The 13,390-nt window shown below is 39.2% G+C and overlaps 1 protein-coding gene across 1 annotated transcript in view; it reads right to left on the bottom strand.

Annotated features, from left to right (window-relative positions):
* Positions 1–372: 372 nt before the first annotated feature.
* STMN2 (stathmin 2) overlaps positions 373–13,390 on the bottom strand; it is a 58,226-nt gene continuing 45,208 nt past the window's right edge. The window contains exons 4-5 of the mRNA XM_027561242.1: positions 10,056–10,247; positions 373–1,726 (exon numbers count right to left, since the gene is read on the bottom strand). Of these exons, the coding sequence (XP_027417043.1) occupies positions 1,667–1,726; positions 10,056–10,247 (252 nt within the window). The 3' untranslated portion in view covers positions 373–1,666. The remainder of the gene's footprint in view (positions 1,727–10,055; positions 10,248–13,390) is intronic.

Raw genomic sequence — 13,390 nt, 5'->3', positions numbered from 1 at the left:
TAACAGGCTGCGGAAGGTGTCCAGTGGCCGCGTGGGAGAATGTGAGGCTGTGCCAGGAACCTTCCAAGTGCTTTGAGAGGGGGTCTCTTCTGTAGACTTACTGGTCTGAAACTGTGGTGTCTCCTTCAATCTTGACTGTTTTCAAGGGGAACAGATTGAAGACTTCTCCCGCTGTGTTGGGCTGTCAGAGGGAGAGAGAAAAGTGACGCTTCCTGCTGCTCTAGAAGGGAAGTGAATCAGCAGGGGCCCTGGTTTCCTTCAAACTCTAATTATTGTCTGTTTCTGAGATCGTCTAATCCAACAACCACACTAGTAAAATCTGAACTCCAGGGTCAGACACACAGAAGGGCAAGAGAACAGACCAAACCTGTATTAGTTCACAGAACTCCAATTCTTTATTAATCACAGCTTGCTCACAATGACATACAGGAAAATAGCACTAATGAAGAGTAAATATGCAGGCAGCAACCTTCAGGAGTTGGGAGTTGGGGGAGAAACGACTTCAAAACTGCGATAGGTACTCACGGTGGGTATTTGGTGATTCTCTTAGTTGGCACAAATGCCCTGCCTAGCCCCCTTGACTGCATCAGCCCTCACAGATGGAATAATTTTTTTTTTTTAATTGGCAGGATTGCCTCACACTGGGGAAGAAAGACCAGCTTAAGTGAAAATCCGCAGTGTTTTTGATTGTGTTTGCGTGTGTGTTTGAATGCAACAACCAGCTCACAGTTTCCAAGTGGAAAAATATTCAGTAGCATCATGTACTTGTACTATAGGTAAGAGCTTAAAATGAACATCATCAACCATGGCATCCACAAATAAGCCACCTGACACATTAATTCATTCCATCAAAAGAACTTAAACTAGAGAATTAAGCCCACTTCATGAAAAGCAATTTCACGGCTGCTTGAACCATTTGGGTTGGGATCTGTGTTCAGCACTTTAAAAGGTTCAGCTTTTTGCTTCTACCCAGATTGATCTCAGATCTGTCTTTTTCATCCATCCCTTTCTAAAGCCAAAGCACATTTGTAGCACATAATCCAGTAGAAGCAGAAGTAAATGCTATGAGTAGTGGTGTTACTTAGCCTGGTTTTGTAGTTTCTAGGCAGTTAGTAGATTATGAGCGAACAAATGTGGTGGTTTGTGTGGAGTTATAATACCGGTGATCGAAGTATGGCCTCAGTCAAGTCCAAAGATTACCAAGCTGTCTAGGTCATTAGGCAATGGTGGGTTTCTAGCACCAAAGACTGTCTACTGACCTCATTTTTCTGTTGGAATGTAAAGGGCAGGGAATGGAGTCAGACGTGGGGAGCTTCCAAAAGAACAGACCTAGCAAATTCATTTGAGTGGAAAGACACAACATCGAAAGCCTGTTACAGGGCATGTACGATTATGAAATAACTTGCATAATGCAATACTTGTATTTTTTAACAAAAATGTAAGTATTTACAAAATAAGATCCAAGGTATTTTTTAAACATCAAGCAAAACATTCTGCAAAGAGACCGCATTGATTTTTTTTTTTATTTTTGATTCTGTTTTTTGTTTTTTATAATGAGTTCTTTTTTAAACCATGTCATACATTTCCCATACTGATATCGCATGATCCATTATAATATAGGCAGGGGGGTTTACTAATGGTGGGGCGTGCCATACCCTCTGTCGCTTCAGCCAGACAGTTCGACCTGCAGCTCCTTGTTCCTGCGCACCTCCGCCGCATGCCTCTCCTGAAAAACACCAGAGAGTAGACATCACGCGTCTCGTCCACAGAGAAGCAGGAGAGCCCGCCCCTCCCAGTAATTTACATACTACGCGCTTGACAGAAAGTAGCTCCTCCTCCCCCACCCCCACCTCCTTCGCATTTAGTGTCTGCCTTTGCTGCTGCTGCTAAGTCGCTTCAGTCGTGTCCGACTCTGTGCGACCCCATAGACGGCAGCCCATCAGGCTTCACCGTCCCTGGGATTCTCCAGGCAAGAACACTGGAGTGGGTTGCCATTTCCTTTAGGAGACAACTTTCTCATTTCACAAGAAAGTAAAACATGGCATCCAATAAGCGTCATGTCACAGAAGACCATGGAAAACTAATAGTGTCTATAAAAAAAAAAACTATCCCTGTATTTGATTAAAATAGTGACCAAAAGATCACATGATTAAGACAATTTTCTTTTTCATTTTTTTTCTTTTTTGAGAGAATTTTAACTCTCAGGACTACTGTCTGAATCTAGCGAACAGCAATGAAATACCATACAGTCTCGTCTGTCTTTTAAAAAATTTGTCCCTGTATTTGATTAAAATGATGACAAAACGATCATATAGATCATATAGTTAAGAGAATTTTGACTATTAGGACTACTGTATAAATTATCAGAATAGCAATAAAATAGCACACTGTTTTCTCTATGATTTTTGATGGTCTTTTTCCTTTTCTCTAACACTTTAAGGGATTTGTAACTGCCAATGGACACTTTGGGAGGATGAGATGTAGGAAGAAGACCCTATGTATGCTTCCTAAATTCTTAACTCCTTAATCAAAGTCTTTCAAAACTTGAGTCGTCCAAATGACCTCTCCAACCTCACCCTCTACTCTTTTCCTACACCTACTTGATTTCTTGGTTTAATGGAATTGTCATGAGATATTCAATTGTTGTGATTCCTAGTCTCTCATCGCCATCTGTCAGAAGACTCTTTAAATCCCTGTAGTGGTTGTCTCTTTCTTCATGAAGATTTTCATTAGACTGAAAACTGTCTCACTTTCCATTTGTAAATGTGCATAAATCTCTTTCACGGGGCAGCCATTTTATTCTAACCTGTACTTTGGGCATTGCTGCTCCTGTTTCATCTGCTGTCTTTGACAGGTGCTTATTTAGAAATTCCCTGAGGGCCAGGGCTGTATTTTTTCACTTTTGTTCCATCTGCAGGGCCCCAAAGAGTGTTTTGCGTATGTATATGATCAATGAATGTTTGTTTACATGAGAAACTGAGGTGCTAAACTTGACTTGGGAACTAAACTTTCTGAGGAAGGAGTTGATAGGCAATGTGGAATGCTATTTTTAGTACATCGTTCTTCTAAGCACATGGTTTTGCCTATTATTGTCTATTTTCTAAGTTATGTCTGACTCTTTTGGGACCCTGTGGACTGTATCCTACCAGGCTCCTCTGTCCATGAGATTTTCCAGGCAAGAATACTGGAGTGCATTGCCATTTCCTTCTCCAGGGAATCTTCTGGAAACAGGGATTGAACCCACATCTCCTGCATTGGCAGGAGCCAGTGAGCCACTTTACCACTGAGCCACGGGGAAGCCCCTTGTCCATTATAGGGGCTAAATAAGTGTTGGTAGGTATAACTAATATTCTAAATAGAAAAATGAATGTTGATAATGATATTAGTATTTTCAGTTTTAATTTAGTCCCTTGCCTATTATAGGGTCTAAATGTTTATTAAATTAAAATAGAAAATGATTATTATTATTATGTATTTTCTATTTAGAATATTATTTATATTGCTATTTCCCCCCTGTAGCTCCAGAAATTTCTTGTAGCCCTACAAATTCCTTTAGAGGCAATGACCTTGACCAGCCATAAAGTAAATTTTATCATTAAGCTCTATTGATCTCAAGAAGTCTTTGCTTATAGGTTCTTTATAATACTAAGCATTTACTTGTCACTTAACATGTACCAGTTCTGCATAAGTACAGATTTTACCTGTATTAATTCCCTTGATCATCACAACAATCCTGTGATGGAGACTCTATTATGGTTCCCATTTTACAGATGAAAAAATTGAGGCACAAAAAGACAAGCCATTTGCCCAAGATCACATAACCAACAAGTAGCAGAGCTGAGACTTAAACTCAGAGAGCCTGGCTCTGCAGCCAACCCCACCCCTCAACCACTGCTATGTAGTTTTAGTGTGAGTGAGCAGAGAAAATTTTATAGTTGTGTGGAAAAAAATGTGTCATTTCAAATGTAGGTCCTTGGAGAAAAAGGCATATATATAGCCATACATTTCCTTCAAAAATACAGAATTACAGTAAGCAGCAAGTTGATTCTAGAGAAAGAGTTTAAAAGCAATTTTATGTAATTGGTTTAAATGAGCTTTTTGTCTGCACTCAAAAGCCATGAAGAGAAGGGGAAAAAAGCATGTATAGAGAAATCATGTCCTGTTTGGAAATGTCACGGGGGAATTAGCATGGAGGCAGCTGACTCTTCCTTCTTTTTGTTCTGCTCTGATGAGGAAAAAGATGCTGTAAAATCTTTTTCTCATGCAGGAAGAAACTAATTAGTAAGAGCTCGGTTCTGACAAAAATTGAGAAAAAGCTCAGACCATCACTATGCTAGGAAAAAAAAACCAGCCTCAAGTCTAAAGATTCATATAAACCCAAATTTACAATATAACAGGAAAGATTATAATTAGTATTATTAGGCTACTTTGGAGCACACTTATTACTCAACTTAAAAAATTAGTTGTAAAGAAATAGATTTTGCCATAGGAGAGAACAAATATAATCTGTGAACTGAAGAAAAAAGAAAAACAGGAAATTTAAAGGCTGTGCTCCTAGGGAGAATATTGTTTATTTTCAGGTATTTTAGTAAATCTGTTATTTGAAAATTTTATATTCAAATCATCAAATACACTTAAAATTGTAATGCAGTTCCATATAAAAATGTGGGAGAATCAAATGGAGATATGCAGTGGGCTTGTCATTTTCAGCACAGTCTGTTTTTCCAATCAGCAAAATGTTGGTAATTGTCTACAAGACCTTCTAGAACTAACATCCCCAAAAGATGTCCTTTTCATCATAGGGCACTGGAATGCAAAAGTAGGAAGTCAAGAGATACCTCGAGTAACAGGCAAATTTGCTCTTGGAGTACTGAATGAAGCAGGGCAAAGGCCAACAGAGTTTTGCCGAGAGAATGCACTGGTCGTAGCAAACACCCCCTTCCAACAGCACAAGAGATAACTCTACACATGAACAACACCAGATGTTCAATACCAAAATCAGATTGATTATATTCTTTGTAGCCAAAGATGGAGAAGCTCTATACAGTCAGCAAAAACAAGACCAGGAGTTGACTGTGGCTCAGATCATGGACACCTTATTGCCAAATTCAATCCAGTCTGCTTACTGTGAAGAGTTGGCACAAGTTACATTTTTAACTTAGCATAAACGTCTGGAGTCAGAGAGACTTGTTCAGACTCCAAAGTCCTTAGCTTTGTGATCTTGACCAAATGGCTTGATTTCTCTAAGGACCGGGTTCCTTAGATGTGAAATGGGGATGATTACAATATTTCCTTCTGGAATTAAATTCCATAGTATGTGCCAAATACCTGGCTTACAATGAGAAATCAATGAAGGTTAGCTTTGATCCTCTTTTTCCTTTCATGATTCATTTATAAGACATATTGCGTAGGAAATAGTTACATAGATGTCACTCATGACTCAGAATGACAAAAAACGCCCCCCAAACCCAAATATCAGATGAGAAGGATGAAAGGTTACAATAAATGGAAATTGATAATGGTTGAAATCTCTACCTAGTTATATGTTATCAAAATTACTTCTGAGATAAAGAACCACAGAATCTTACTCTCTTAAAATCTTTGTATCTTTTTAAACTAAGTCATATTAGTAACACCATTATCACTAAGATAGTAACTATTATGCTTTCACTTGACTTTTCATCCATTGTTAGAGGTGAAAGTATCAGTTACATCGAAACAGGCTCATTTCTATACTTTGTGGTTGAATAAGTTATAGTAGTTGTCAAGGAAGTCTGTTTTCTTTTCTTTTTTTCTCTTTCACTCCTAAACACCTAAAACTCCTTCAGTATTTGTTACAAAGTTTCAGGCTGGGAGGTCTTGGCATTGGCTAGTGAATGATTCAGTAAAATTTTGAAACCAAGATGTCTTACAAGTTGGATTAAGAGAAGAATTCATCAAGATTCAGTAGAAATCTTCTTAAATGACCTGCTAGGTGAGTTAGTAGTCCCCATTCCCTCCATGTTCTTTATCCAGTCTCCTAAATCTAGCTATCATCTATGTTGTGTTGTTTAGTTGCTAAATTGTGTCCGACTCTTGCAACCCCATGGACTGTAGCCTTCCAGGCTCCTCTGTCCATGGGATTTCCCAGGCAAGAATTCTGGAGTGGGTTGCTATTTCCTTTCCAGGGGATTTTCCAGACCCATGGATTGAACCCACATCTCCTGCATTACAGGCAGATTCTTTACCACTGAGCCATCGGGGGAAGTCTTAATGAATATATGCCTTAAATGATTAGATCTGCCTTAACTGATTTTTCATGATTAACTATTCACTCCAGTTCCTGGTTGGGTTTGACAACAAAGCTGCTACTACTCATGGTGCCTAATGTGTCAAACGGTGGGCTTTCTGAGGGATATAGTCTAGTGCATGAGGGGAAGAAAGAAGTGTTGGGTGAGGGAGAAAGAGTCTCTTATCCTTTCTGCATGGTGTTCCCCATCCCCCTCTTTTTGAGAAATAGAAATTCAAAGAATAAAAACATTTTCAATTTCACCTCAGTGTTTGTCATAATGCCCAGGTACATTATTGTGTCCTGGGCGTGACTGTTTATATCAATTCGAGTGACAAAAACACATCGGCCTACTGTAGGTCTTTGTGGCTCAGGTATCTTTTTGTCCACACCCTTGTCACTTGATTCTTGTCTGTATAAGTGGGAGCGTTAAGAATGTAGTGCTAAGGAAAGAGAAATGGAAATTTTAGAAAGAGTAACATTCAAAACTGTACTGAGCACAAAGCTAATATGTGTCATAATATATGTTTGGTAAACGTAGCATCATTACAACTACATTTATTATCATTAATAATTCTTAAGCTAATGATTAATAATCATGAGGGTAAGTTCTCATACAGGAGATAGTAGAAATTGTGGGGGGCAGGAGGAATCCTCGGAAAAGAACAGAGAGAAAAGAAGGACCATGAGCTAAATTGTGTATGTATGCATTGATGTGTATGTATGTATTCAAAAATATTTGTGGAGTTCTTCCTCTGTGTCAAGCAACATTCTAGGTGCTGCGTTTTCAGTGGTGAACCATATAGACACAGGATTTCCCTACATATTACTTACATGTTGGTGCTTTTATATTTTTATAGTTGCTCATTTATTCAATAAACAAATAGTCATATATGTAAAAAAGAGTGTAACATTATTCTTTGAAGAAAGAACACTTTCATGGAACAAAGATGAAAATATTTCGAGATAACTTATAACAAGAAAATAAAACATTTAAGAAGTCTTTAACTCAGAGTTTAACTCGGGCTAAATACAAGTGTCTACTTTGTTGCTGTTTGTTGTTCAGACGCCAAGTCATGTCTGACTCTTTGCAGCATGCCAGGCTTCCCTGTCTTTCACTATCTCCTGGAGTTTGCTCATGTCCATTGAGTTGTTCGTGTCCAACCAGTGTCTCCTGGTAAGCTTTGAAAATAATGCTGATCTCTGGGTTCTGCCCCAGATGATTACATCAGAAGGTCTCATTTAAAAGAGCTCATCAGGAAGTTCTAAAGTGCAACTGGAATTGTTTTTGTTTTAGGCTTTCAGCTAAAGGCTTTGAGAGGCTTCCCTCTTGGTAAAGAATCCTCCTGCTAATGCAGGAGATGCAAGAGACGTGAGTTGGATCCCTGGCTCAGGAAGATCACCTGGAGAAGGAAATGGAAACCCATTCCAGTATTCTTGCCTGGAAAATTCCATGGACAGAGGAACCTGGTGGGCTACAGTCCATGGAGCTGCAAAGAGCTGGACATGACTGAGTAACTGAACACGAGCATAAAGGCTTTGAGCTAACATGCCTGGGACTCTGAGAGGTTTGTGGGAATTCATGAGCGAATGACATGGAGGACACCATTGTAGCCACCACTGAGGGACAGGCTCTGTTCAAATACTCAGTTCAGTTCACTAAGGACGAGGGGGGCTGAGGGCTGGGTGGTAGGCAGATTGTTGCAAAACCTCATGTGGAATTTTATCACATCTCTTGGCTAATTGGTAGGGCCAGGGAAGACTGTCAAAATGGTGGGCAATTAAAATGTATAAAAGGCACTTAGTGTGGTCACCTCATGACAACTTACTAAGTACCATTTCAGTAATGATCATCTTTTGTGGGAGACTACAGAAGAGCTTATGTTATATTGGCAGTTTCATACACTTTCAGTATTATTATTGACCCTTTTTTTTAAGTTCTAACTTCACTGTAGTAATTTCATTCAGACAAAAGGCTAGATATTGGCCATAATAAAAAATTTACTTTTTCTTATGTTAGGAAAAAGGAAAGTAGTTTTAGTATATACAAACACATATACCATATGCAAACAAAAAACAGTGTATTTAAAATACATCAAATGGAAGTGAAGTTGGTATTCTGTAAGGAGTATCTCCACTTTACTAAAAAGATAACAGATCTCGGCAAGTGTCACTAGCCATGGAATAAGGGAAAATGTGGCCTTACATATGATGTGAGCTGCATAATTCAGCACAAGATAGAATGCTGTCAGCTGAGATTTATATCAGAACAGACTACAAACCACTAGTTTTCAGACTTGGCTGCATACTGGAATCATCTGGAGAGTTTAAAAAAAAATAGGGTTGCTTGAGTCCCACCCATGGAGATTCTGCAGCTTGATGTGAAGAATACTAATAATTCCTTGGGCTCAATATTTATAGGACAAACTGTATGTATTCATGCATATACGTATGAATGTATGTTCGTCTGGATGGAGGAGCCTGATTCTGGGTGACAGTGGTAAGACAGAAAAAGGAGCTGGCGGAAGGGTGTGGGTGGGTGAAGATAAATATGCAGAGAAAAACAAATTGCCCATTAAAAACCAACACTTCTGGAAATACTAGTTAAATATGCAAATTTTATGACCTCTTTTACAATTGAAATCAAGAAGGATGTGCTGTGTGTTCGAGTGTGTGTAATTAAAAAAAAAACAGTAATGCTCCTGGATTGCCGTGGAGTGATATAAATCTTGTACTTGAGATTAGAGGTCTAATTGCCAATCCTGGATAAGATCAGCATGCCCCATTCCTAGCAACGCCGTTTTATTTTATTTTTTTAGGGCCTATGATGAGAGATGAAGGTTGACTCATAATTATCCTGAATAAAAGATATTATAGTTCTGAGAGAATAATTTCCAGAGGATCTCCAGTACTGCTCATCCTGACTGATGGGAATGGCCATCGTATATTCAGACTGATGAGAAGAAAAATACCAGGGTGCCAGATCTGGAGGTAATGAACTTCCTCTACTAGTTTTCCATGTTTTTTTGTTTGAAAGTTGCTCAGTCGTGTCTGACTCTTTGCGACCCCATGGACTATACATTTCATGGAATTCTCCAGGCCAGAATACTGGAGTGGGTAGCCTTTCCCTTCCTCAGGGGATCTTCCCAACCCAGGGATTGAACCAGGTCTCCACATTGCAGGAAGATTCTTTACTGACTGAGCCACAAAGAAAGCCCAGTTTTCCATGTAGATTTTCCTACAAGGGCTTTCCACTGTTCATAAATATTCTGTCCTCTTTTGACAAATATATTTTTCCAAACCTATGGAAACATGTCCAAATATATTTTGACAATAAGTTACATATTTAATATTATATATTAATTAAACATTATACCAAATATTAAATATATTATTTTGTATTATTGTTTTATAATAATATTATTTTAAAAAATATTCATTATATTATTGATATGTATTATTGTTTATATAAAATAGTTAACATTTCCAATTTTAATATTTTTCCAGTAGGTGAGTTTCTAAGATTTGTACTGAAGCCTCATACACATTTGAAAAGCAGGAATCAGCCTCCCTCAGTCTATTCAGTACTGGAAAACCTGAGAGAATTCCAGCTGTAAGTCACACTTATATTCCTCAACCACATTGCAGAGTGGGAGACACTGCCCATGGGGTTAGGTGCCTTCCGCACCTGTAGCAGAGTTTAAGTCTCTGATGCCTGGTATTTGAGAATTTACTCGCTGTGTGTTGCATATGAATGTGCATCTGCTCGGTTCTATGTTACGATTACCTTTTCCTGCAGACGTTCAATAATAGCAGCTAGATTCGCCTCACGGTTCTCCTTGATTTGTTCCATCTTCAGGATCAGCTTCTCCTCTGCCATCTTGCTGAAGTTGTTGTTCTCCTCCAAAGCCTTCTGGAGGACCTCTCGCTCGTGTTCCCGCTTCTCCGCCAGTTGTTTCAGCACCTGAGCCTCCTGAGACTGGGGAAGAGAGACACAGCCATCTCAGAATCACCCAGACACAAACCTGGCCGAACAACCACTGATTCAAAAAAGCATTCTTTTCAAATGAATAGTGCTTCTAGCCTTGAGCATTATTGTCAATTTCCTTCTCATCTTCACACCTTTGAGTTTTCTATAGAATCAGTGAGTTGGGAAGAGTGGTGAGCTGAATTTTCAGCTGTGAGTCTTTTGAAGAGACTTTTAAAGAAGGAATTTAACCCTGCTGAAAGAGTTCTTGTTTTTGTTTTAATGAGTTGCTGCTAAGCGTCTATGTAACTGGGAAAGCTGTAACCAATCAGTGGATGACAACATACCTGGAAGCCTGCGGAAACTAGGTGAGGACTGGGGCGAGTTCCCGTCTTTTCCCTGCCTCATTGTTTTGATCAGCTGTAGGCTCCGCCCTGCAACGAGCCTTTCAGCTTTCCCCGGTAAAATTGTCAAATTCACTTTCTTGTTTTATTCCATGCCTACCTCCACCCTTTCTTCCCTTGCACCAAACTGTCTTTGGAGACTTGTGAATACTGCAAACTTCATGGCCATGTGGCCACAGACAACAGAAAGTCCTTTTATGGACCCGTCTTGAACATGCCAAAGCCACGTGGGTCATCTTTGAAACCCTGAGATTGCTCAGGGATTACAGAAGAATCATCAGAGCCCTGTGTACCCCATTCCCACACAGCCCCCACATTCTGTGCACTGTAATTCTCCTGCAGCATCAGGAAGCTGAATGGTTCTGTATGTTAATCATCACAGGGTGCTTGGTAAATATGCAGAGGCCTAGTATCCACCTCAAGATTCTAACTCTGTGGTTCCTTGGTGAGACCCAGGAATCTATATTTTTGATAAGCATCCCCTGTGATTGTAATGCAGGCAGTTCAGACTACTTTCTGAAAAACACACTGGCATGGGCTTTGGTGTCAAGCCTGTGTTTCAGTCCTGTGTTGGTTGCCCTGGATACATTAATATCTTTCCACATTCATCTTTTCCTCCACAATCAAGCAGCTAAGAGAAGCCTTACCCAAGACTGAACTATCCAGGTTTAAGACTAAATTATTACACATTCATAATTCTGGGATAATTCCTTGGGATCAGTTGGTCCTCTGAGGTGAACCTTCATAGGAGTAATTGTAAATGTGAATATCTAAACAATGGTAGATCAAAAAATATTCCATGGGCTAAGTATTGATTACCATTAAAAACATTAATAGACATTTCAGTTGATGGGAGTGCTTGTGGGACCTTACTGGAGAGCTTTTGATGTATAAAAGATATGAATTCTGAGAGGGGAAGAAACTTCTCTTCAAATAATATTCTACAGGAATAGTAAAATCATATAACCTTAAGAGTCTTTCCGGATGTGTTTGACATTTACCAGGAATATGTCTAGTGACTCACTGGACATTAAACAGACAGTTTTGGGGACTAGCCCCACTTTTTGGTTTAACCCCATAGTAGTTTCCTGACATCTTCAGTAGACCCAATTTCATTTTTGCTGTGTTACAGCTTGCACAAATCTAATATGAAAAATGATAAATATTAATAGAAATTCAAGATCTAATGGAACCCTTCTGGAATCCTTCTGGAAGAAACAAAAAATATTTTCTAGTTTATTCATCCTCCTGCCTCTAGGTGGGACTATTGGTAAAACATCCTGCATTGATTTTGCTTATCTCTTGCTACCAGGATTACAGAATTGCGACACGGGGCAAGGGAGACTGGCTAAACGTGTGTGTGTGTTTCAAGTTTCTCTCTGAGAGAAGTCTTCATGGGATTATTATTTTATTGTATTATTATATTATTTTATTTATTTATTATATTATTATATTATATTATTATTTTTTTGCATACTGGTAAAGATAGTACCTGTTTCATAGGACTCTTTGCCAGCATCAAATGAAACAATGTTTGCAAAGTATTCAGCACAGTGTCTCATATCGAGTAAGTTAGTGCTGAGCAAATGGAAGCCATTATTATTGAAAGTAAAACTCAAAACACACTGTGACTGGAGCTGATGGCAACTGAACTTCCTGCTACAACTAAACCCAAATGTAGAATCTTGGTTATCTCACATGTTCAGGATATTTGTTCCAATCCCTTTAGTTGTCACCAGTTAGTGGACTCCGGTGTCCTCGTGGTGCCAGCCAGCCCTTCCCTAACTCCTTTGTCTGCAGTACACTGAATGGGGCTGTGTTGATAGGAATTGTCACAGTTGAGGAAGTACCACAAAAAAGTAAGAGGAAATGACTTGGATTTTTCATTTCAGAAAGTTCATTCAATCTATATAACCTCCAGTCCAGAAAACCTTCAGAGAAGGCAATGGCATCCCACTCCAGTACTCTTGCCTGGAAAATTCATGGATGGAGGAGCCTGGTGGGCTGCAGTCTATGGGGTCGCTAAGAGTTGGACGCGACTGAGCGACTTCACTTTCACTTTTTACTTTCATGCATTGGACAAGGAAATGGCAACCCACTCCAGTGTTCTTGCCTTGAGAATCCCAGGGACGGGGGAGCCTGGTGGGCTGCTGTCTATGGGGTCGCACAGAGTCGGACACGACTGAAGTGACTTAGCCTTAGCCAGAAAACCTTGTAGAGGGAAAGAAGTCTGGGTTATCACAAAACTTGGATGCAATGCATCCAAGAATTAGAGATAAGTTTAGGGCCTTACATTTCTCTTGTATTGGGCAGAAAACCATGTGGCAGCTTCAGGAAATCAAAGAAAACCAAATCAATCAAAATAAAGCAAAACAAAGCTTAACTTTTCAAAATCCACTATAGCAGTGGTTTTAGATTGTATTCCTCTGATATCATGGACATCATATATATATATATATATATATATATATATATATATATACACATGGACATCACCAGATGGTCAACACCGAAATCAGATTGATTATATTCTTTGCAGCCAAAGATGGAGAAGCTCTATACAGTCAGCAAAAACAAGACCAGGAGCTGACTGTGGCTCAGACCATTGTGAACTCCTTATTGTCAAATTCAGACTTAAATTGAAGAAAGTAGGGAAAACCACTAGACCATTCAGGTATGACCTAAATCAAATCCCTTATGATTATACAGTGGAAGTGAGAAATAGATTTAAGGGCCTAGATCTGATAGATA

Source organism: Bos indicus x Bos taurus, chromosome 14 (genome assembly GCF_003369695.1).
Source record: "Bos indicus x Bos taurus breed Angus x Brahman F1 hybrid chromosome 14, Bos_hybrid_MaternalHap_v2.0, whole genome shotgun sequence".
Taxonomy (NCBI): Eukaryota; Metazoa; Chordata; class Mammalia; order Artiodactyla; family Bovidae; genus Bos; species Bos indicus x Bos taurus.
The sequence above is the reverse complement of the archived record's forward strand: the minus strand, read 5'-3'. Positions and strand labels throughout refer to the sequence as shown.